Below are 26,048 nucleotides of genomic sequence, written 5' to 3' on the forward strand. Positions count from 1 at the left end.
AGGCTAGTGACCACCACTCTGTGTAAGCCTCATGTCAACCTATTGCTGCTACTGCTGCTACTTTCTCAGGGTGCCATTTTTTGTTAAACTATCCAGTGATGCAGAAATAGGGAAAGCAGAGGATAAAATGTGATGATACAGAAGATTATTGGGGAAATTCATGATTTAATTTATCCTTCTACTCCCTGTCCTTTATGATGAGGGATAATTAAGTTTCTTAATATTGCCTGTATTTTCTCAAATAAGAAATTTTTTTAGTACAGACTTAAATCTTTCAATATATTTTCTGTTGTACCGTATAGATTTTATTAGCACCATTTCTCTGAAATTGCAGGTTTATAGAAAGGAGAGTAAGTTTGTGACTTTTAATTGTGGAATACAGCAGACATTCATCAGGATTATATCATAGCAGTAAGAAAGTCAGTAACTCACTGCTGTTAGTCACAAACATGGATGAAGATGATAAACATTTTATCAGCCTTGAAATGCTGTTGTCTCACTACATGTCTTCATATTTGTTATCAGTGAATTTTATTTCTGAATGTCAAAGATTTCAACTGGATATTAGGGAGAAGAGTGGCATTTTAGGGCAAAGGTCAGCAAACGTTTTCTGTGAAAGGCCAAGTTTTAAGTCTGTAAGGTTTTGTAGGCTTTAATGATACAGGCTCTATGGTGTTTGATCCAACTATTCAATTGCAAAAGCAGCCGCAGACCATGTGTAAGTGAAATGAATGGACATGGTGATGTGCCAATAAAACTTGTTTTACAAAAACAAGCAGCAGGTTGAATTTAGCCCTGGGCCACAGTTTGCTGACTGATGTTCTAGGGCTATGCTAGTCCAGTGTGGTTCGTGGGCCAGTAGCATTATCATCACACAGAAACTTGTTAGAAATTCAGATTCTTGGCACATACTCCAAATGTACTGTGGGGAATGCCCAGGAATCTGCATGTTTACTAGTTTTCCAGGTGATTCTGGTTCTCATACACTGTTCTAGGGCATAGGAATGAAAGAACAATAATATAATCTATGGGTAATTTTTCTTGTAGATCTGTATTGTCAGTGACATTTCTTCAAAAATATGTTTTCTAAAGCTGTTTTTTTTTAAGCCATTAAACTTGACCAGAGATTTGAGATGTGGATAATAGACTATTAGTTTCTTCCCTTTTACCATGAGAGAAAGAAATTTTCTCTGCTTTAAGGGTACCTACTGCACAGTATTTATATGATAATCATTCATAGTATGTTAGATATGTGTTCAGTAGCAATCTATATGCCAACAGTCATAATAATACAATAATTATTATTATCCACTACATGACAAGATCTGTGATAACTATTATATGTATCACTTAAGGTTTTCATTTATACATGAGACCCAAGATAATTGAAATACTGTGGAATTAAATGGGAGAATTGAGTTTATTTTTCAACTGTTTATACATGAGAAGCTCATACGGATTGTCCATTCTATGAGAATGCAATCCATCTGATGTCACCTTCTAAAATAATGTCATTTCCATGCATAATTATGACAGAAAGTGGGTGTTTTTAATTTCTTGTGTCTCCTTTAAACATCTGGATCTGGATGGCCAGCTTAAGGTTAACTTTTGAGTAATTGGCCCACTCTTTGTTGCTTTGTAAACAGAGACTGCAATTCTAAATGGCAACTCTGATAAGTTTTCTTGAAAATCTTGAAGGAGAATCAGGCGTATTCATTTTCACTGAATTCATTCATACTTAATGTTTTCCCATATCAAAAGTAGATAAACAAAGTGATCTTTAAAAAAAATTACCTTTCTTTTAACTTTTACCGTAGAGTGAGGTCAAAAATGGAAAGTTTTCTATGTTTAGAACTCACAGGTTCCAGAACATACCTCTGTCACGCTAACCTTCAAATGTTACATTACGAATGGCTGAAATGATTTTCAGTGACTTAAAATTTCCTGTAGCGGCATGTGCAGGGGTGGAAGTGCAGTTTGTGTAAGGTAGGACTAACCCACCCATTCTGCTATTTTAAGAACCTACCATCTAAGTAACAAGTGATGCAGTTTTTGTTTCCAGAATGTATGAACACCTGCTATAGACATTCTACTTCATGGAAAACATATGCCATTCTGATATTGCCCTCAGAGGCTTGTTCATGCTCACAACAGGACCTTTTAACAGCTGCACTGTTTGGCTCAGCATTCTCTTTAGGAATCTTACGTCAAGGCATAACGGGTTTAAGTTTTGCTATTTACAGATCAGGAAACATTAGGTAGAATAGAGAGAGAGATACTTTTACAGATTGAACTTTAAGTACATTCTGTCTTGACCAAATAATTGAAATACTCCAAGTATACTGAGGACGTAGAAGGACTTTCTGTACCCTCGACCACTGTACACTCTGTTTTGAAGAGGATGCCTTGCCCTTCTTCTTGCCCTTCTTTTGAAGAGAATGCCTTGCCCTTCTTGGGTAACAGAAACATTACCCATTTCTGTTATTTTAAAGTTCAGTAGCTCATAACATTTCTCACAGTTCCTTCTACCTCACTCTCATTTTCCCATCACATATCCTGTCCCATGTGTCACCACCTTTAAGAGGCTTCCAAACAGAAACTTCTCTGTATATGGGTGTTCTTGGTTCTTGCCTTGCCTACCCGCTCCCAACATGTTACCTGACTTGATATCTTAATTCACTTACTTTAACCAGGTCTTTTATGTGGTACCTTAAAGGAAATATTAGATGTAAATTTCTCTTAATAAAATACATCTTCATGACATTCTGATTTAGTCTACTTATAAGTACAGAATGGATCACTTTCAGACTAGTCATCCCAAAGCCCAGCTCCAATTTTGTCGCTTTCAGCAATTTCCCCTAATTTCCAAACTGATTACAAATTCCTCTCTTTGGAATTCAAAGGACTCCAAGTAAGGTTCTAACATAATTTCAATTTTATCTTCTAGTACTCCTTTGTATCTTAATTGTACTCCAGTTCATGTGGATGAGTTATTGTTGGTAAAATAGATCTTGCAGTTTCATCTTTTTATGTTGTGAGGCCTCCTCAGAACATGTCCCATATATCTTTTTATCTCTGCCTGTCAAAATTATGTCCCATCCTTTAAGGCCTCTAGGAAATGCCATCCCACTCATGAAACTTTTACTATTTCTCATAACTGTTTGTATACCCCCTACTTTGACCATTTATATTTAATCAACCATGGTTGATGTGGTTGGGATTAAATTAACTATACCACCTTGCTCTTTGTCTTCTACGTCTCCAATCTGGTCTTTGTTCTTTTTTCTGTATTAATTATTTTTTATGATTCCAGTTTGTCCCCTTTGTTGACTTATCAGCTACAATTGTTTGTTGTATGAGCAAAGGTAGAAATCCCTTAAACTTACTTTACATGCATTTTACATCTTGTCAGTTATATTCTGCTGTGAATCATAATTATCTGACTTCCATTAGACTGTTATCTCCTTGAAAGTAGGAACAATGTTGTGCTCATTACTTACTTGTTAAAATAAATTGACCTGAGCCCCAGTTATCCCATGTGGTTAGCACATACTCATTTATACTCTTCCAGAAAAATCTAGAATTAAATGCTTAAATCGTTACTTATTTTTATTTCAACTCCTGTGTAAAAGCTGCAGTTCTGTCTCCGCTACTCATATCAAGAACCCCAGGGATATCCAGAGATACCCATCACTTTACATCTCAGTTTATTCATTAATTAAAATAAAAATATTATCCTCATAACCATTTTCCAGTGCTAGAATGAAAGTGAACAAAACTTCTGAAACACTCTATGCTGTTATATAACACTAACAGAATATATTTTTTAGAGGAAACTTAATTATAGGCATGATATGAATGTTTGTAAATCATCTCTTAAATAATCTATTATTTTTCTACTGTTATGTGATGTCATATGTTTGATACCAAGTCTCTCTGGGCTCTGTGGTCTGTTGCTACCTATCTTGGCAATAGGAATGAGGATGATAATTAAAATGATGAAATAAAACAGTTAAGTGTTTGCTTCTTGATGATGAAACTACAGGTGATTTTAGTTTATTTAGACTCTACGTTTCTGTATTTTTCAGATTTTCTACAATGAATTTGAGTTATCAGAAAAACATAAAATGAATGCTATGTTCATTGAAGAAATACTACTTTCAGTTTGATGAAAGAGCACAACATAGATGAATACTTATTATATTTTAAAATAAATTACATAGTTTACAAACAGTCAGTGTCCATCTAATGGTCTCATTCAGCCATTAAATACACACTAATCATCTCATTCACTTGGAATTGTATGCAGTATCTAAAGACAGAATTAAACTTAAGCTGCCAGTAAAAGAGGCCAACTTGAATGAGCAAAGTGTAGATTTAAAAAAAAATATCTAGGGCATGCATTTATTACCAGGCTTTCAAGAAATCTCATCTGAACAGTTATGATGATAGTTATGCTTTGAAATATGCTGTACTTCAAATTATTTTCACTCAACTTTAATTATTTTTATTCCCTTTGAGCAAGATGAGATGATCACTATCTAAAAATAAACTGTCACAAATAGCTTTTTTTCCCTTCTTAACACAAAGGAGTGGTACTATGAAGTAAGTGGAAAGTGCTTCTTGATATTGGCTACTTATAATTAAAGTAATGCAAACATTAGAGGAGAAAGAGAAATTTCTTTTAACAAGCTCTGTTTGGAAGAATTTATTTAATCTTACTGTATCTGTTTTTCTTATTTCCAGATGTGATGGGTTTAGACAGTTATAGTTGAAGTCTTTTAAAGAGATTCTTCCCCCCAACACCTCTTCCCCACATAAGATTGACTATAATAACACATTTGAGAAAAAAGGGAAACTGGTTTTAAAATCTTAAATGGGAAGAATTCTCACAAAGAACTGAAGCTTCAGATATTTAGAGCACTGTCAGCACCTGAAACAGAAAAATGAGACAGGTACCCACGCACTTCTTGTCAGCATTGAAATAATTGCCATGATGCCTACCCTAATGAGTATCAGCTTAACCTAAAATTATTCTACTGCACCATTTAAAATTTTTTCCAGTTCAAACACAAAAAATGATTAATTAGATTGTCACTAGTTAAGAAATGGGTGCAAAAGTATCGGTTTGCAAGGTGAAACTTTGGTGGAACTTAGAATACTTGGGGCAAGGGACGGAGGGTGGGGACAGTGAGTTATTGGGAGACTTGAGGCTTAGCCCTGTTGTTTCATGAGCATTTCACCTTGGGCAAACCATCTATAAACAGAAATAATTCTATTATTGTGAGAATCAAATTAGATGTATTAAAAATGGTTCACAAATGTGAAGTGAAAAACAAAAGTAAAGTAATATTAATTATAAAATGGATGAGAAAAAGACTTGATACAAAGAACTAGAATAACAAGTTTGTTTTAAATAATAAATGTACACAGATTTTTTTCTCCATTTGCTGTTAGTTTTCTTCAGCTGCATATACAGTGAAGGAGATACTGAGAGAAAAATTTCAACATGTGAAACATTTTAAATCAGATTTTGAACTGTTAAATGCAAAGTGAAAACTTCCTTTTTTGTTTATTTAAAATTTTTTAAAATTTAATTTGTAAGTAAACTTTTTATTTTGAGATAGTTGTAGATTCACATGCAATTGTAAAATGAAGACTTCCTTTTAAAATTCAAGTTCTGCTGATATACTCTTACCTGAAATGGTCCCTTCTAAATTATATATTATAAAATGTTCTTGTGTTTTCTCATGGGCTTGCTCGTTTTTCATCCTTTTAAGACTCACTTTACCATGCCCTTGAATATCACTGATTTTCTGGATAGTGTTTGAAACATACTTCTTTCCCTTACCATTCCCAGCTGAAAGTTAGAAAAAAAAAGATTAATAGTCTTTCACCTAAGATGGTTATAAATAATTTTTGAGAAGAAAAAATACAAAGAAAAGAGAAATTTTAGAAACCTTTCTAAAAACATCAATCTATTTTAAATATGTGAATTTTACCTACTGCATGGTCAACAATTTCCTTTCCCACCCTCTAAAATTTGAAGAAATAGCAGGTACTGTTCAAAAAATCTTAACTGAGAGAATCTTCACTGAGAACTGGAAGTTTTTTTAGATGTTGAAAGAGAGCTTTTATGGTCCTAGCTTGTATTCGTTCTGTTGATGTTGTATGCCATCTGTGTAAAGGTTTGTATGTAGCACACTCTATACTCCTCTAATTATTTTCTATATTTTTTTAAATTATAAAAGCAGTGTAATATGCTTTATAGAAAAATTTAGAGTAATGAAAAGAAAAAAAACATTGCTTGTAATCTTTCCACCCAAAGAAAACGCCTGTTATCATTTTGCTTGTTTTACTTGCCATTTTGCCTGTTTTCATCTACATACACATATATATTTTCAAAATGGTCTTTTTCATTTAGTATTGTGCCATAATTTTTTTTTAATTTTACTGCATAGTTATTAGGTCTTTTGTCCTTTAAAAAAGTTTATAAAATAATAATACTCGTTAATTTAAAAAATACAGAAAACCATAAAGAAGAATAGTTACTGTCATCCCAACTTAAGCACCAGAAACAACTGTGCCGCTGCTTTGGTCTTTCCTATAATAAATGTCTTTATTTAAGTTGTTATTCTGACTTTCTGACAGTTCATTTGTTTGATTTTTTTTTCCATATTTACCTGTCTGATGTATTTTGTTTCTTGCTAACTCTTTGTTCAAGAAAATGGAAAAAATAGTCTTCAAAGGTCAATAGTGGAAATGTTTCTTTTTGATGGACATCTTCCTCTAAATTATGTGTGTGTGTGCTTTCTAATCACTTTTGTTACCTTTACACGGTTTTAAATACATATCAGTAAAAGTAAGCTATTTATGAGTTATTCTTTAAATATACATTTTTAAATAAAAATGTAAGTGAACATATTGAGTATATAACCCTTTTTAAAAAATATTCCTGCTTGAATTTAATCTAACCTGTTTTATCTTAATCGGGTTGTTATTTACTCAAGGTAAATACCCAAGAGAAAATAAGAGCTTTTTTAGGACTTAATTGAACTGGTATTTGTGGTTTAAATTGTTAGGGCATGTATGTATAAATAGTAAAAAATTAAAATAAAAGATTACAGAATTTTGTAAAAATAGCCTTAGAAATGATTTTTTATGTTTTATTAAGGATTTAAGCAAGAAAATTTGCCCTATGAGTTTATTGACAATAGCTATCATATTTTACTTTATTATGTTTTATCTATATGAATATTACCTCCTTTACCTTCCTAGTTGACACTTTATATTATTTACTCTTACATTTTATGGCAAAATAGGTTAGTGGGCTTTGACATAAAGTAGATCTGAATTCATTATGGCTCTGCTTTTTACAAACTGTATGAACTTGGACAGATTACTTCATATCTCTGATAACTCTGTCTTTATTTGTAAAGTGGATCACCAACCACCTTGTTGGATTATTGTAGGTGAATTTATGTGAATATTGGAAATTGATCTAGTTCATGATCTGGCATTTTAGTGGGAGCTTAATAAATGGCAATTTTAGTTAACTTGTATAGCAAAAGATCTTTGGAAACTCTAAACTCAGTTAGTTTGTTGTTCACACAAAATTTAAAGGAGTGATTCTCTGCTTGCTTTTGGTACTGAGTGGCAATGAAGAAAGACCTGTTTCTACAATGAGTGATTTTTTTAAAAGAATTTTGGTTTAATTTCGGTTGTTTTTTAGAATTTAAGGCAAATTGGTAACTATGTATGCTTCATATTCTGGATGATATTTTGAAATGTCCCTGTTCAAATGGAATACAGAAATTAATTTTGGTTACTTGTGAATTTGCCATCCCTATCCACATATTCAAGCAACCTAGAGTTGAAAATGGAAAACTCAAAACTTGTAAAGGTAAAAGGCTAGTGTATAATAAATAGTCAGTCATACAGAATGTGTGTTGTAAAAGGGATATTAAGATTCAAGTAGTAGTAAAATACATGTAAAGTTCTAAAATGGGGATATAAATTATACTGGGGTAGGCAGGCTATATTCTGTGGTTCATGTAGTAAGTATTAAACCATATGAAAGCTCAGCCAAGATAGTCTATCATTCATCTCAAACACAGCTTTAAATATTATTTTTGCTATATTTTCAGGGTTAGTGTTTAAGCCTTCCTGAATCACACATTCTAGGTGACCTGAAAAATGGACTTGGGCTCTTGGGATTTGAAACTGGTACATTTCGGACCAAAAACGAGGACAAACTTTATATGTAATTTTTAAACAATACAAATTACATTACTTAGCATACCTGTTGAAGGCAATATGAAAGATACTGTTTTTTTCTTTTATATTTAAGCAATATATTTTAGTTCAATACTCAGTCCTTTAAGTTTTCTCCAGTTGTTTCAGTTGATGATGAAGAAGCAAAGCCATTATCTTTTTAAACTTTTATTTATAATCCTAACGTAATGAATCAGGAGTGAGATATAGAACTATTCGGCATAGTACCCAGATAGCTTGAGGACTTTTTTTCTGAAGACAAATATAAAACTAAAAACATATAGAATTTGCAAAGCTGAGATTATGCTGTGTATATATGCCTGTATCCCTTTGAAGGCCTAGAATATAGCATTATAATCAGAATAGATATAAATACACAAACAGAGAGAAAGAGAAATCCTCATTCTTGATGTTAAAAAAAAAACATGATTATTGGTAGCTGCAAATTTTCTGAAGGCTCAGACTGAAAGGTAAAGAAGAGTGATGAAATTATTACATGATAATAAGACTTTAGGAAAGCATCTTTCTGACACTTTTTTGTGAAAAAAAAAACTTTAAAACTTACTATATATTATATGAAAATGAAATAGGCTGTTTTTATAGGTTTATTCTTTTACAGACCTAGACTATATTGCATGTTATCTGAGCATCTTACCAAAACACTTTTAAAGATGTAGATAGTATCACCATTAATAATAACAGAAGAACTAGATGTGTGGTGTAGTATACTAATCAAATTCTTTTAGATAGCAAATGACAGGATACTGTTTCTCAGACATCTGTTTTCTCACTATTACATTTCTAAATTTATGTAATATTATATATATACACAAAAGAATGCATGTCATATATATGTTATGAAGCATAAGAATAATCAGATACTCATAAATTGGCCATTTAATTTAATAACTAGAACATTACCAACATTGTCTTAGTTATAACTGTGCTCCTCCGCATCTCATTACCCTGCCTCTTCTCAGGGTGTTTCTTTTTTTTTTTCGTGAAATAGTTGCATACATTTTCTAAACATCTCATTTAGTTATGCTTGTCTTTGAGCTTTATAAAAATAGTATCACTCTGCATATTACTTTTTTCACTTGATGTATTTCTGAACTCATTCATGTTTTGTTTAGTCACTGTAGTTCATTCACTTTCACTTCATATAATACTTAATTGTGTGTATATACTCCAATGTGTATCCATTCTCCTGACCGTGAATATTTGGATATATACTTACATTTAATTATGTATGTAGGAGGGTAATTGCTGGCTTATACAGTATACACATGCTCATCTTTACAAATGTACCACATCCTGTTCTCCAAGTTTTATTGCTTATTTATGTAATGTACTTTCATTGTCTTCCTACCTTCTGAATTACTATATTTTGTCTTATTATGCAGTTCACCTTTTGAGAGGCTTTTAAAATTTTCTCACAAAGACTCCAAGAAGATAGAACTTTTACCATTATTGCTATATTATATACAAGGAAACAGATGTAGAAAGATGGGTTAGGTGATTCTTAACCCTTGTAGGTGGTCAGTTTTTCGGAAGAGAATCCCTGATATGCTCCCATTTGTAATGTACTGTGATGATTCTTTTTAAAGAATCAAGCCAAAAGTAATACTAATCCATTTAAGAAAAGAATTGCAGTGGTGAATGCAAGTTGTCTGCCTTTTGCACCTCTGTGTCTCCAGTGCCTGGCAAATAAATGTCTGTTGAAAGAATGAAAGGATTAATTTTCCCCTTAAAATTTAACCTAAAAAAGGGTTACAGGATTTTAAATGTAGCTGCTGTAACTCATTCTGATGCTGATGAAAACCTGAGAGAGAACTAAACAGAAAATACTGTTTTTTCAAAGTTGATAAAATCCAGGTATATCATGATTATTACAGATACAAAATTAGTCCTTAAAATTTTAAGGCTGCTTTTTCCTATTTCTTCTCCTTTTAATGCTTGTAACTCCAGGGAGATGAGTTGGGAGAGACAGTGGTGATGGCACCAGTCTCCTTGTGAAACTAGTAATGAGCTAGTGAATTGGGGAGGGGAGGGAAAAGAAATTATTGTGGAGAGGATCAGAAGCTTGGAGGGGAGGGCTGGTTTTGGAGCTAAAAAAGGTTCCTATTACTGTCCAGTCTGCTTCCCACACTCCCCAAATAAATCCATGTGTGCATTTCTGAGTATCATTTAGAATGCTTTTGTAGCTTAAAAATTCCAATTTTGATCTGATAGCAAATTTAGAAACCTGAGCCCTAAAGGAATATAGAACATGATGTTACTGGACTATGCAATGCCATAGCAGGAGTTATCAAAGTACCTAAAGGGAAAAATCAAAAGGTTTAATTAGGTAACTTTATTGGTTCTGGTTCTGCAAATATTTTCTTGTGTATCTTGCTCTTATTTAAGTGCTATCTGCAACGTTTTTAATGCCTTTTGAAATGTCTACCCTAGCACTATTCAGCAGTTATTAATACCATAACTATTAATTTCCTTTTCAGTGTCTCACTGTTTTCCACAGCCCTCCTCACGCCACTAAATATCTCACTAGGCCTCCTGTTTCCTCCCATTTAAACTGTCTGCACAAATGTTCTCCTGCCCTGTCTCCCCACAAAGATTCTGAACTGCCTTTTAAAATTGAAATGTATTCGGCCCTTGGCTCTTCTGTTCATCTTTTTAACCCCTCCCTCAAACCATATCATCTGGATAAATCCTATTCCTTATGACATTTAAAAAGTATTAGCAAGAAAAAAAGGGCTATATAAAGTGTAATAGGCAGGCAATAGTATCATTACTATTTTGAGGTTGGCAAAATGCTTTTACAATATGTTATCAGATTTGTTCCTCACAATAATCAAGTGAAGTAGGTATACCAGATGTCATCCCAATTTTGTAAATGAGTAAATGGAATTTTGGAGAGGGACAGTGACATAGTCAGTTAGTGACCTGGCCAGGACTTAGATCCAGGTGCTTTGACATGGTTTGTAATACTTCTTGCTCATTGTTTCTCAAGTTTGGCCTCATCTTAGAATCAAGTAAAGAACTCTTTATTTAAAAACACTGATATCTGGGTCCCATCCAAGACCTATTAAATTAGACTCTCTGTGGTGGGGTTGTAATCAGTATTTTTTAAATGATACTTCAGTTGATTCTAATGTGGAGCCAAAGTTGATAACCACTGTGATATAGTCACACTTTACTGGTTTAGTATGAGATGAACGTGAGGTGGGAAGAAAATGTATGTGATCAAGAACAGTGTTTACCAATGGTTGGTCCATGGGCCATGATTCACCCAGGGAAGCTTGCTAAACATGCATATTCCCTGGACTTTACCACAGCACAGTATGAATGACTGAGAACTATGGATCAGGAGATTCAACTATTGATAGGTGGTATCAGCCCAGAGCCCACACTTTTATAAAAGAGACTAGTTAAAGTTTTGAATTTACAACTGTAGTTATCAATTCATAGTCTATCTGTGCCATACATGCATATCCAAAAGGATTAGACTTGTTCTTTGAAACATCAAATATAAGTTATTAACAAAAATGGTCATTGTGCATTTGTAATAAGGGGAGAACCAGTGCTAGAAACTAATGTGGTGTCAACAGACAGAGGGAGGAACTAGAGTTACTAAAACTGTATAGAGAAGGAATAATAATGCCATTTTTAGCATTTATTATGAATCATATTATCATACAATCATATTATGCCTTACATGGATTATATCATTGAATCATTACACAAAATCTATGACATAGATTTTCATACTTACATAAGATGAATGCAGCAAATCAAAGAAAATATAGAGCTACTAGTTATAGGCACTGATTTTCTGAGGCATTTTGCCCTGCTGCCGAAGTAGTTTTTAATAACCCAGGCCTCTTGGGCTGGGTCAGAATAACCACCAACATCAGATAGGTAATTCAGATGAAATTAGGCCCTAACACAAGTGAAATAATGGATTGAAATTGTAATTGATAGTGGCAGGTTGAAGAACTGGTCAGAACTAAGTAATTAGGACAAGTGAGCATGAATCAAACTTAAAAAACTGAGGCAAAAATTCTCCAAAATACAAGATGGGAAAAGACTAGATTTGCATGAAGGTAGCAGAATGTAATCTGAGGTTAATTGTGAATTACATTGTGTGAGGAGTGATATAGCACCTCATATTTCCTGAAATGAAGAGGTACAGTATGTAAAATTCATAGAATAGTTATTGCATTAAACTCTGCATTGGTTAGGTCTTCATTTGCTTGAGTGTTCTATTTTTCCCTCTTTTCTTTTATGGAGGATTGTATCAGTCAAAGGAAGCTAGATGATGCTGTACTAACAACCTGAAAATGTTAGTGGCTTTTAATAATACTCATGTCCAGTGCTCATGTTCCATGTGCATCCTGGGTTGCTATAGCTGTTCTGCACATCCTCTTCACTTCAAAGCTCAGAGTAGCCTCTTCTTGAACACTGCTGGCAGAGGGAAAAGAGAGCATGGTGAACTATGTACTGGTTCTTAAAGTTTCTGCATGGAAATAAGACATAGCACTTTGGCTCACAGTTTGTTGAACAAAATAAGTCATAGATCCATGGCCAACATCAGTGGCTCCAGGAAGTTTACTTTTCCCTTAAAAAAAGAAAGTATATATTTAGAAATCATAATACAAATCTGCTACAATAATGAATCTCTAAACAATTCCAATATAGCATTATACTAGAATTTTAAGGACAACAATATTTATTTGACTATAAGGAAAGAGACAATAAAATTAGGTGCTGAAATTTTAAATATCAAGAAAACAGCTTGGTAAAGGTTGAATTTGAAGAATTTCTTCTTTTCCCTCAATGGTGTGTTTGTATGCACGTGTGTGTCTCTTGGTATTTTAAGTGTAATCTACTGGAATATGGGGTGGTAGGTTTGGTGGGAGGGGGAGACTTCTCGAATTTTTTCAAAGCATAAAATTCTGCCTTATAATCACTCAGTGTTATGACTAGGAAACACTAAATGGATACTGATTCTGTGTAATATCTATTTTGAAGGTGTACCACGTTAAGCCTAGATTTGAGCTAGTAGTATTACTCGGACAATGTAGTATTTGCTAGGATTTAAATAGCTTATCATCATCAGTGATCTATAAATATTTATTGAGTGCCCAGGTAAGTGGCACTTTTTCATATGTTGGACACAGTTACTGAAATAAATGGTATCATTTTGTCCAAGAAAGTGCATTCTAAGTAGATAAAAAGGACAAAGATACATGAGCTTAAGGAATTTTTTAAACTAATACTTAGAATTTGTTTCACATATACTATAACTTGCATTTATTTTCTGGCAGCCAAGTGTATGATCTTGAATTGAAGAATTAATATTTAATTTATATGTTTATTTGTAATGGGGTGTGGTATTTATCTTTGCTTGAACTCTTTAGTTGAATTTGTCACAAGGGAAAAATTGTCTCCCAATTTTAGACCCAATAGATTTTCTTTTCATTGTGATATATTAGATGGTCATTACAGTAAGTAACTTGAACATGTGGAAGCTAGAGAGACTTACGAAGAAATTTTAGCTTCGTTGAATGAATATAAAATTATTGATATCTTTTGCATAATGTGAATCTTCATGCTGAGAAAGGCCCAATTATTTTTGTTGAAAATATCTGCTGAGATCATGCAGATTAAAGTTTAAAACCAAACTCATGTTTAAAGTTATTTTAAAACTGTGAAACTCTATTTTTGTACAAAATAGGAGTATGAAGAGACTAAGTGTACTGTACTAGTTTGTATAGCAGTTAGTTTTGTTTTAAAAATATGGCTTTAAAAGTTTCATATTTTTACACCTAACCTATAAAACCAGTGTTAAATATTTACTGTGGAATATGAAAATAGAGAATCAATGGAAGAAAATAATCATAACTGATAAATTCACATTTTATTTATAGAGTGTACAGAGCACCTTGAGAAATTAAAGAGACAGTGCAGTTGAATATAAGATTCCTTCTTTGAAAATATTGACAATCTAATGGGAAAGACTAAGACTAACAAATAGATTACTGATGGAAACATAAAATATGTACAGTTAGTAGTTATCTGATTGGCCATTCAAAATCATTTAGGTCTTGACTGAAGACATGCAGAATAAACAAACTTGGTTCATAATGGGGATTAGCTCATTCACTGCCCCTTCAAGTTGTCAAAACAAAGCTATTAAAGTTACAGGATCACAATCTCACTCTAATGAGTTTTCTAGTCAATGCTACATTGACTTGACATTTTTACCTTTTATGCCTTTTGACAGTTCAATCTTGAAAAGCCTCAGAGGTTTTTGGATTTGTTGGAGGGCCATTTAGATGCTGAAAAAAACAATCAGACTCACTTCTGCTTGTACCCCCAAGTCTCTATATGCTAAAAGATTAGTTTCCACACCCATTCAACTGTTGGAACTTTAGTCTTTCATTGTCAAGTGGAAGGCGAGAGTGATTAGAGTCAAATGGGGTTTCATTTTAGATGACCTCCTGGGGGAGAACTGGAGCAGAATTTTGAAGAGGAATATGATCCAAGATGCAGAAGAATATGGTTATGTTCACCCACAGAAAGACTAAGATGGCCTCTAAGGTCGTGCCCACCCACACATTCTCCTCCCATTCTTTGTTAATTGCACTTTTTATGTTACAACTTGTAACCTTATTTAACCTAATGAAAATCTTAGCTAATTCTTTTAAAAACTGGTCATTTTAAAATTTCAACAGATACCATCCTTCATGAACATTCTTCTCATTCCAAAATAACATCAGAAAGACTAACAAGTATGTGGTCATTGAGTCAGTCACAGTGGTGAAGGGATTGCCAAGGAGGTAGTTGTGGGGTTATTGTACCTCTGCCTTGTTTGCCAAGAACATTTATCTGAAATTAGAATTAAACTATGGCGTTTTGATAACACGTTCAGGAAGGATGTCGATGCCTGTCTATTCACCGTGGACATTCTTCTTTGCACTAGGGACACTCAGTCAGCTTTCTGTCTCTGATGAATCTTTATTTAGTTTCGACTTTTATCTTTCATCCATTGTAAATCTTTTATCACTGGCACTGCTTTCTCTGTGCCCACAAAGCTATGTGATGGGTACTTTGGATTCATTTTCATGCTCTTCCATATATTATCTTACAGAGAGAATTGGTGTCATTGTACTGTGTGGCTACTGTAGATGTCATAGTAGACTGGAATCTGCCCTTTGCTAAAGGAAAAAAAAACTGAAGGATCTGGTTAATGACTGGGAATTAAATCCCTTTATGTTTTCTTCCCAGATATTGCTTTTACTGTTATTTGTTTCTTGGTAAATGGCTTCTCCAACTGCTGGATGGACTATAGTATATTTCTCGAGACCTGCACTGCTGTCTAACATGGTAACCAGTAGCTGCATGTGGCAATTTTTGGGGTTTCTTTGGCCGCACCTCGCGTCTTGCGGGGTCTTAGTTCCCTGACCGGGGATTGAACCTGGGCCACAGCAGTGAAAGTGCAGAGTCCTAACCACTGTACTGCCTGGGAATTCCCTGCATGTAGCAGTGGAAATGTAAATTTAATTAAAATTAAGTAAAATTATAAATTCAGTTCCTCATTTGCACTAGCCACATTTCAAGTGCTTAATAGCCACACATGTCTAATGACTATTGAATTAGATAGCACAGACATAGAATATATTATTATAACTCTATTATCACTATAAGTTGTATTAGATATGTCTCTGTAACACCACTTTCTCCATTTACTCCTGGCCACACAACTAACTCTTCTTCCATCTGGCTCTTAAACATAAGCATTGTCTGATCTTGTCCTTAGCTATCTTCTCACTACACATATTCTTTTTTGATGAATTCATTGTTGTTTGTTTTTCTTGTACCTTTAATTGTCTCTTTAATGTAAATATTTCCCAGATCTGGTTGTATTCTAGATCAAATTCAGCTTTTTCAGCTACTTGCTGGACAGCTTTGTATATGTCCTCCCAGCAACTTCTAATTTTATATGCCCAAAATAGAATTATTTTATTCTCCCTAAATTCTCTCCTCCTATCATCTCTACAGTGTTATTCATCCATTAGCCCTGGGGTAATGTTTAACTTTCCTCTCCCCATTATTCTCTGTATGTAATGAATCAGTCGCCCAATTCACTCATTCCTGGCTACATGTATGTCATCCACCTCTTCTCATCTCCCCTTCCACCATCATAACCTCAGTTCAAGTCCTAATTACATATCACATTTTCTATTGAAAAAGTATTGCGACTGACCTCCCTGCCTCCAGCTTCTCTCCCTTCCAAATCCATGCCTTCTTCCTCATCATTTTCGTAAAAACATACGTTTGATCACATACTTCCCATACTCGCACATCTGTGAGCACTCCCTTGTAGCAGAGTAAAGAGCATACTTCTTCATCCTCCCTAGAGTTGAAATGTCTACTTGGTATGTCTAGAAAGGTACACAACTTTCCAGGTCTCTTCCATCTGAGACCTGGCACCAAAGTTACTCCTGTAACTAAAGGAAAGGAACAAGAGGAAAGGAACTATGAGAAAAGGAACAAGAGATGTCTATTTGAGTTGTTAAGCTAGACCAGAGAGTTTGAACTCCGCTCCCACCCCACCCCACCTCACCCCTTTATCCCCCCAGCACACACACACACACACACACACACAAATACACACACACACACTTATCATTCACATTGCTGTTTAACACCAACCATGGCACTAGGTAAGCTACCCTGACTTCAACCTCGCCCAAATGAAAGTCACAAGAAGTTCTCAATCGACTGAGTTAAGTCTTTGCTACCCTAATAGAATGGGTCTTCAAAATAGATTGTTATACAAAAATAAAGCTTTTATTCCCCTTAAAACAACAAAATTCCTCCAGCCTATCATTAGTAGCTCTCCACAATATGACATTATTTTCTAAGCTTTCTTTCTCACTGCACTCACCCCACATACCTTACAGTCTAGCCAAATTGGTTTGCTTACTCCTGATTGTGCCTTTGTTCAGTGTGTTCACATAATTTGGAACGATCTTTCCTCATGAACCCCCAATTTCCAGATTTAAAAGCTATTTAAGGCCAGCTAAAATATCATCTCCTCCAGAAGGTCATTCCAGAGTTAACAAGTAAGGATTTATCTCCTTTTTTATGGGATCTTCTGTTAGCATTTATCTTGTTTACCTTGTATTATTATTTGAATAGTTTCACCTACTTCTCTACTAAATAATGAAATAATGGCCAAGGACCAAGTTTAATTTATCTTTGATCACCCAATAGTCCCTGACACTGAATTGCATTTAGAAGATGCCACAAAAAAAAAAAAAAAAAAAAAACCTTTTTGGTGAATGGTATTGTGACTTGAGTGAATGAATGAATGAATAAGAGTATAACACCAACTTATTACATGAATTAATCACTGAAGCAGCATATGAAGAAATTTTGATACCTTAATAATAGAATATGTGAAATATTCATTATGCAAGTACCATTATCAAAGGATTGCATAGATGGATTATTTAAATATTACTTGTAAGCAAAGCAATATTTTTTATATTATTTGTATAAGTGTACTATAATATATGTACTAAAAAGATACAGATGAAAATTTATAGCATTTATAGTTATAAAGTTCCATGGAATAGTATATAACATTAGAGACATACACTATTTCTCTTCACTCTCTCTTTATGTATTCAATATTAATAACCTATGTACTGTTCTTGTGACTATCTATAATACACGGTTGATGAGAAATATTACTTGTACTGAGCATCCTAATCCCCAGGTGACAAAGTATTCAACATTTATGGTAAAATATAGGATGGAATTTTTTTATGTATTCTGCTCAGTATAGCAACTGGATCATTGTTTCACAGAAAGGGTAACTGATTATGATCCTGTGTGGGTGATCTTATTTTGCTAAGAAAAAAAGGGATCAAAATTGAAGAAACACTCCTCTTTTTTATGAATATTGTCATATTAGGAATTTGGGGTATTTAAATGTACATCACATGGTTTGTATAAGCATTATATGTAAAAAGGATAAAGAAGAAATGCAAGTGTTATTTTGCATGTACAGTAAAAGACAGCATGAGCTACTGAAGAAAATTCCTGGGAGTATATAGTGGCATAGCTCTAAATCCAATTTTAAAAATCTAAATTTAATCGTAACCTAAAAATAACTAGAACGTCAGAAGTGTACCTTTCCATAGTATGAATAAGTTCATAAAATGGAGATTTCTCTATATGCAGTGCGATTTTATTTTTAAAACTTGGGGTATGACCTTTTGGGAAAAGATTTGGCCCTAAGTGGTAACAAAACCCACACTTCAGAAGCAAATACTTTAAAATCACAATTTGATGGAAATAAAATAACTTACTGATAAGATGACTCCCTCAAAGTACCTAGGGCTGTTTAAATATTTAGCATGATAAAATGAACTCCAAGAAATTATAGCTTAACTAAATAGAACATAGTAATTTAGTTTCTGTTCTTCTCCATAATATAAAGCAGCAGGTTAATATGTGCTTTTTGTGTTGTTCTGCTTTATTGTTTTGTTTTTATTATGCTGTGTCTCAACCTTTGTGAAAGCCTTTGGTTTTCAATAATGAAGAGGCATTCTGGCTGAAAGAAGGTAGAGATACAGACAAGTAGAAGCAGCATTCAAAGTAGTAAGCTATTTAAAGAGAAATAAGTTTACTAGCAGGAAAAAAGAAAAACCAATCAATAAATTGGGGGAACGTGTAACCAAAACACAAAGCTCTGAGAAGCTGAGAACTGTTTAGAGTGAGCTAGCAGATAACTGTTTTTAAATCAGTTTACTGTTTTATGGATTCTATATATTTAATCATTTTTGGTTTGATTTGGTTTGGTATTCTTCTATCACATGATATCCTATAAAATAGAATACGTGTTTCTCAAAATATTATCTTTATCAAAATCATCTTGAGGACCCGTACTCCAGATCTACTGAATCTCTATTTCTGGGGATGGACCTGGGGATCAGCATTTTAACCCACTCCCTAAGTGATTCTCACATGTATACAGAAGTAAAATCTGAAAAATCACTGCAATAGCTTAACTGTGTTTGGGTGTACTTTCATTGCTTTTGCAGTAATGCCTTTATTTTCTTTGCCTAAAAGACGTACTTTTTCTAAGACCCAATTAAAAGCCACCTTTCCTGATTTTATTTTAAGGCAAAGTTAAAGTTGTTTCCTCCTCTGTTTCCCCAGCCCCATGATCCTGCCTTTATTATAGTAATTATTGGTGTCCCAAAAGTCTTAGTGCATATTTAAACTTTAATAACTTCACATATATAAATATGGTACAAACATCATTTGAATTTTAATTATTTCAATTTCTTTTACAATCATTTAGTTTTATTTCAAATGGTAAGTTTTTAATTTTAATATTTGTGTGTGACAGTTTTTTAGACCCATGGAAATACTCGGCCACCTTAGTCACCTGATGTAGCTCCCTTAGACTTTATCTTGTGGGGTCATCTCAAAATTGTCAAGTATGCATCAGTACTTCATTCTTTGAATAATACTAAGGCCAGGATCACAAATGTAATCCTTTTAGTCACTGAGGAGGAGCAGCTGATGAAAGTTTTTACAAAGTTTGAAATTTGACTTGCACAATGTATAGCCCAACACAGTGGTTTTGTTGAATTTTAATAAGAAATATATTAATATTTTTAAATTTTAAATAATTGACCTTTCATATGTTGATTTGTGTAACTTCATGGCATTTATACTTCTAAAGTTATTAAAACTTAAAACTGCATGAAGACTGTAGAATTCTACATATTTTAACTTATTTGTGTGAATGCCTATCTCCTTAAACTGCACTTCTCTAAGCCATGTTTTATTCATCCTTACATCCTTAACACAGATGATTAATATTTGCTGAATCAAGAGAAGTACATCTATTATACATTATCCAATTGGTTTAATATATTCAATATTATTAAACTGTTACTAAATATATTTAGATACATTTAGTATATTTAAAATTTAGCTTCAAACATATTAATATACTTAATATTTAGTAATATTTACTGTTTCCATCCATTACAGTTATCCTTTTAGATGCTCGAATTGCTCCATCTCTGGCCAGTGAGAATGTCTTCATGTTGGCTTCTGAGTCCTACTGACACAATCCTCGTAGTCTTTAATAGCTTCTTTCTATCTTGTGTCACAGTATAATCCGTGCTCCTCTTGTACAGTTCCTATCCCAGATCTGGTATTAGCCATTTTCCAAGAAGGCTTGGGAAATGGTATTTGAAGACCACCAATTGTGGGGAGTTCATTTATTACTAAATTGGTCATTGTTTCTACGCTTTTTCAGTGGACAGAACTAAGAGAAGCATACATACATACATAATACATCAAGAGACTCTAAGGTTTTTACCTAACTTCTTATATATGTATCTGCTTTCTCCCATGCTAAAATTACTTACCAATGTCACCAAGAGTGATAGAATGATACTGTCATATAATTGTTCAATTGCTTCATCCTGTAAAACACACACAACAGTTTCAACAAAACAGTAACGGAATAACAACACTACTACCAACAATATGGTTACTGAAAATAGTATAAGATTTTGGTTAACAGTTCTTTTTCTTATATCATACTAGGGATGTACAAGTAGAGTATATTTTAAAGAGACTTGAAATAGTTACTCTGTGTGATTATTCTATCACTAGCAGAATATTCATTTAGATCATATTTACTTTTTTCCTTGAGAAGAATCCCTTTGAAGTTTGAACATTTAATCATATCCTCCGATTCTAGGAAGGTAGGTAATTAATGAAACTTGCATCCATTACAGCTGAAGCTAGCTGTAGAGGCAGCATGGGGAAACTGGGCAACTTCCCAGCTTTTCCCAAATCGTCTCTTCCCAATGTAATTGTGTTTGAAGTTAATTCTGTAAAATTGGACTCTTCCAAATTCAGATGTAAGTACAAATGCACTTTCCAAATATAAATGTTTTATCTACACCTTGGCTCCTCTGTACACATAACTCATAGTTAATTATTAAGAGTTGACTTTATATGAGTATATAGACACAGATATGATGGTGTTTGTAACAAACTTCTCCTTTGGCACAGAATGGCAAGGCCCAATCCTTAAGTATTTCTATTAGTTTGTGAAATGAATTAGCCCAAATTTAACTTTAAAAATTTTGGCCCAATAAGAATATGTACTTCTTCTGACAAGGTATTGTGGTGAAATGGCATTACCAAAAGCTATGTTGAGTAAGATTCCTTTTTGTCAAAATTAAATTCAGGGGAAAAAGTGGCGTGGATTCTCATTCCTCGAAATATGCAGTATTGTGGAATATGGATATTTTTTTCAAAGTTAGATAGCCAAATAATAACTTGTTAACTTTATATTTTAACATAAAACTAATTAGTTTAAAAATTTTAAATGATACAGAGCAACAATAATTCATAGTTAAAATGTATTTATCATTTACTGTATGCCAGATAGTGCTAAACCATTTATTTCATTTCCTCATTTGATTCTCACACATCCTTATTGGTTTACTTATAATATCATGCCCATTTTATAAATTCCTTGAGTAAACTGAACCATAGAAACACGAAGTTTCTAAGCAAAGATCATTTTGCTATATTACTGCTTATTGTAAGTCTAGCAATTGCAGATAAAAAGACAAATCAGTATTTGAAATGTTGGAAATATTTCAACAAAATACATTTATCACGTGTAAAAGTTTAGACAGGAAATGATTATAGTAATTTTTCCAATATTTGTTTTTATATCTATTCAATGTATATTGTCCTTTATTATGTGTGTTTAAAATTAGTAAAATTAGAAAACACAGTTAAGCAAAAATTAAAATATCCCTGTAACTGACCATCAGAGCTAACCAATGTGAATATATTAGTTAAAAGGAATGCTTGATTTTTTAAAATTAATGTATATGTTTCTTTTTTTTAGGATTGTACTGTATATGAAACAGAGAATAAAATTCTTCATGTGGTAAGTATACTTGGATTTATTTTCACCTTCATTACAAAATATGTATTCCTTTGTTTAACTAGCTATTAAGTAAAAAGCTTCAGCCTATAAAAAAGTGAGCCCTGTATATTTTATAGGAAAAGTACAAAAAAATCAAAACATAACAGGTTATATTAGTTATAACCATTCTATTGTAACTTAATAGAAAAATGTGACACAGTACTTTAAGATTGTAGTATGTAGCAAGGTTAAAATGAAATAAAATAAAGAATCTAGAGAAAAGGAAATTTGAAATAAGAATTTTTCACTCTTGACCTGTGACAAAAAGAGATCAGAGAAAAGTATTTGGTTGTATAACAGAGATAATTTACCTCTGTTGTCATTTGGATGAAGTACTTCATAAAATAATCAAACTGCCTTTACTCTGATTCTGTGTTCACCAACCTTCTAAATTTTAGCTTGGCCATATTTATTGAATCAGTTCATGACTTTGCATGTATTTTATTTTACTACTAGAAATACTGAGTATGAGTACATTATACTTTGTAGAAAGGCATCTTCTTTCTTCTTAATGAAGTTTGCTGCTTTTCTTTTTTTTTAAATAAATTTATTTATTGTATTTATTTACTTTTGGCTGCATTGGGTCTTCACTGCTGCGCACGGGCTTTCTCTAGTTGTGACGAGCAGAGGCTACTCTTCGTTGAGGCGCACGGGCTTCTCATTGTGGTGGCTTCTCTTGTTGCGGAGCACAGGCTCTAGGCGCGCGGGCTTCAGTAGTTGTGGCATGCGGGCTCAGTAGTTGCGGCTCGCAGGCCCTAGAGCACAGGCTCAGTAGTGGTGCACAGGCTTAGTTGCTTCACAGCATGTGGGATGTTCCCGGACCAGGGCTCGAACCCGTGTCCCCTGCATTGGCAGGCAGATTCTTAACCACTGCGCCACCAGGGAAGCCCTTGCTGCTGCTTTTCTTTGTTAATCCGTTTCGTGGTTGATGCTCATCTGCCCTAATAACTTCACCTCTATTAGAGATGAGTGACAACATAAATAACATTGAAGAGGTTTAGAAATGAATGCAATATATTTACTTCGGCAATTTTGCGTTTCAGCTAGTGAGAATTTAAAGATCTTGTCTGATAATGATTGAGACAGTGGATGGCATTAACCAATCAATTCAGCTCAGAAAGCACTTGTATTTTCATATTATTATTCCACTGCCCTTCCTGGCCTTTTTATGCAAGGATGGCCCAGCCTTCACTAGAAGGTTGTATACTTGTATATTACTTTTCTCACAGTAAGAATTATTTTTTAAAAATAATAAAATAGTATAGTATTCCACTTGGCATGTAATACTGGGATACTTTATTTTTATTTATTTATCTATTTATTTTTGAAGCATAGTTAACTTTACAATGGAATACTTTCTTTAAAACAAAATTTTCGGAAAAGTCTTTTTCTAGGTTTCCTGTAATATAGAAGAAATCACTTGGAGTCTAAAAATCTGTGTCTGAATCCTAGTTCTATTACTTTCTATCTCAGTGACCTTAGTCAAGTGATTTAACATTTTTTGAGCTTTTGCTCTTTTTTTAAGGTAAATTTTAACAATTAAAAAAAAATTACTGAGATAAAATTATGTTAGTTCCAGGTATACAACATAATGATTCAATATTTGTAAGAGACTTTGTTCTTAATATGTAACGTGAGTATGTGTACTCATATAACCTAGTAGAGATTACAGTAGCTTGAGATATGCACTAGAACATAAACCGCCTCAGACCAGACCCAATATCTTTATTTTGTCTGGAGGGTAAGGGAGGCATTTGTCAAGAGGAAGGAGAACTTATCACTTATGAAAACCTGCTCTATCCTAGGAATTCCAGAGGCAATACAAGCATCAGAGTGTTCTTCAATACCTGGGCAAACTGAGATAGCTCAGAAAAGTTGTGAGGTGTGTCTTTTCCTGACATAGATCTCTATTTAAAGTTGAGTAAAGAAAAAGAATGGGAAAGAGAAGAGGAAGTATTCTCTCATATATTAGAAGAAAATCTTTCCCCATGAAGTAAGTTTATTAAGAACATCTATTTAATGTTCTCAATGAGAACTAAAAGAACATTGTTTTATTTAAAATAGAATACCGTACTATAAAGAAGGTAAGGCCACTATAAACTGAGCATAATATGGACTAAGAAAACAGTCTCTAAAACTCAGAACATGGAAAAAGAAATTAAACCATGCTGAAAGCAGCAAAAAGCAGACTGGATATTGAAGAAAATTGAAACAGTGAGACACAAGATAAACTTTAATGATGCTCAGATATTTAGTAAATTAATGAAAAGATAAAAAATGAGAGAAGATAATAGCTATAGAGTATAGATTATGGTTAACCCACCTTCAATTAATTGTTAGTTTCTAAGAAAGAAAGTAATAGGAAACAGATATAATAGAATAATTTAGAAATAGAAGTAGGGAAATTTGGATTACTCAACAAAGTCAGAAAATGTGTTGGAAAGATAACAGTTTCAACACAAATGAACTTATATACAAAACATAAATAGAACCACAGACATAGAAAACAAACTTATGGTTACCAAAGGGGAAAGGTGGGGGGAAGGATAAATTAGGAGTTTGGGATTAACATATACACACTACTGTATATAAAATAGATAACCAACAAGGACCTCCTGTATAGCACAGGGAACTATACTCAATATTTTGTAATAACCTATAAGGGAAAAGAATCTGAAAAAAAAAAGATATAAATGTGTGTATAGCTGAATCACTTTGCTGTACACCTGAAACTAACACATCATTGTAAATCAACTACACTTCAATTTAAAAAAAGAACAATTTCAAGATATTTTCTGTAACATTTTACAATTTCTATGGCAAGAAGCAACTTTACATTCATTCAACCAGTGGCAAGAGAGAGATGTGAGGTTTTGACTTCAAAGAAACAAATTTTAGAGTGTATTCACATATTTACTCTGAAACCCTAACTGCCAGAAGACAATGGAACAAAATCCATAAGCCTTTGAAGCAAAACTGTTTATATCTAACTAAATTATCATTCATAAGTGAAAGTAATAAAAAGATATTTTTTAGATCAGCAAGATCACTAAAGGACCATTTTGAAAAGTATACTTGAATATGTTTACCAAATAAATGAAACAAAAGTTGAATTCCAGGATAGGAAGGTTGTGGTAGCAAAGGCCTGAAGGTGAACAACAAAACCAGATGAGATGGTGTCTTAGTTCATTCCTGCTGCTTTAACAAAAATACAATAGACTGGGTGGCTTAAACAACAAACATTTTTCACTCTTCTGGAGGCTAGGCAGTCCAAGATCAGGGCACCAGTAGATTTGGTGTCTAGTGAGGGCCTGTTCCCTGATTCATAGAGGGTCTTCACATGGTGGAAGAGGCAAGGGGAGCTCTGTGGGGTTTCTTTTATAATGACTCTAATCCCATTCAAGAAGGCTCCAAACTCATGACCCAATTACCTCTCAAAGGCTCCACTTCCAGATACCATCACACTGGGGATTAGGTTTCAGCATATGAATTTGGGGGGGGGATACAAACTTTGAGTCTATAATAGATGGAGAGGAATAAAAAAGTATATGAGTTCTAACTACTATTTTTTAAATGAGGGTTTTTAATGATAAATCAAAAATATAATGCAAATATCATTGAATTTATTTATTTTTTAAAGAGACAAGCTCTGTATTTCTAAATTAAACCACGAAGACTACCGTTACTTTCCAGTGGCAGTTATCCTCAGAAAACAAGG

At 33.4% G+C, this 26,048-nt stretch overlaps 1 protein-coding gene across 4 annotated transcripts in view; it reads left to right on the forward strand.

Annotated features, from left to right (window-relative positions):
- The window catches only part of CNKSR2 (connector enhancer of kinase suppressor of Ras 2), a 263,595-nt gene that overhangs the window by 81,269 nt on the left and 156,278 nt on the right, over positions 1–26,048 (forward strand). For all 4 annotated transcript variants that reach the window (XM_059911674.1, XM_059911675.1, XM_059911672.1 and 1 more), the window contains exon 5: positions 22,250–22,291. In XM_059911674.1, coding sequence (XP_059767657.1) covers positions 22,250–22,291 — 42 coding nt within the window. The remainder of the gene's footprint in view (positions 1–22,249; positions 22,292–26,048) is intronic.

This window comes from Balaenoptera ricei, chromosome X (genome assembly GCF_028023285.1).
Source record: "Balaenoptera ricei isolate mBalRic1 chromosome X, mBalRic1.hap2, whole genome shotgun sequence".
Lineage (NCBI taxonomy): Eukaryota > Metazoa > Chordata > Mammalia > Artiodactyla > Balaenopteridae > Balaenoptera > Balaenoptera ricei.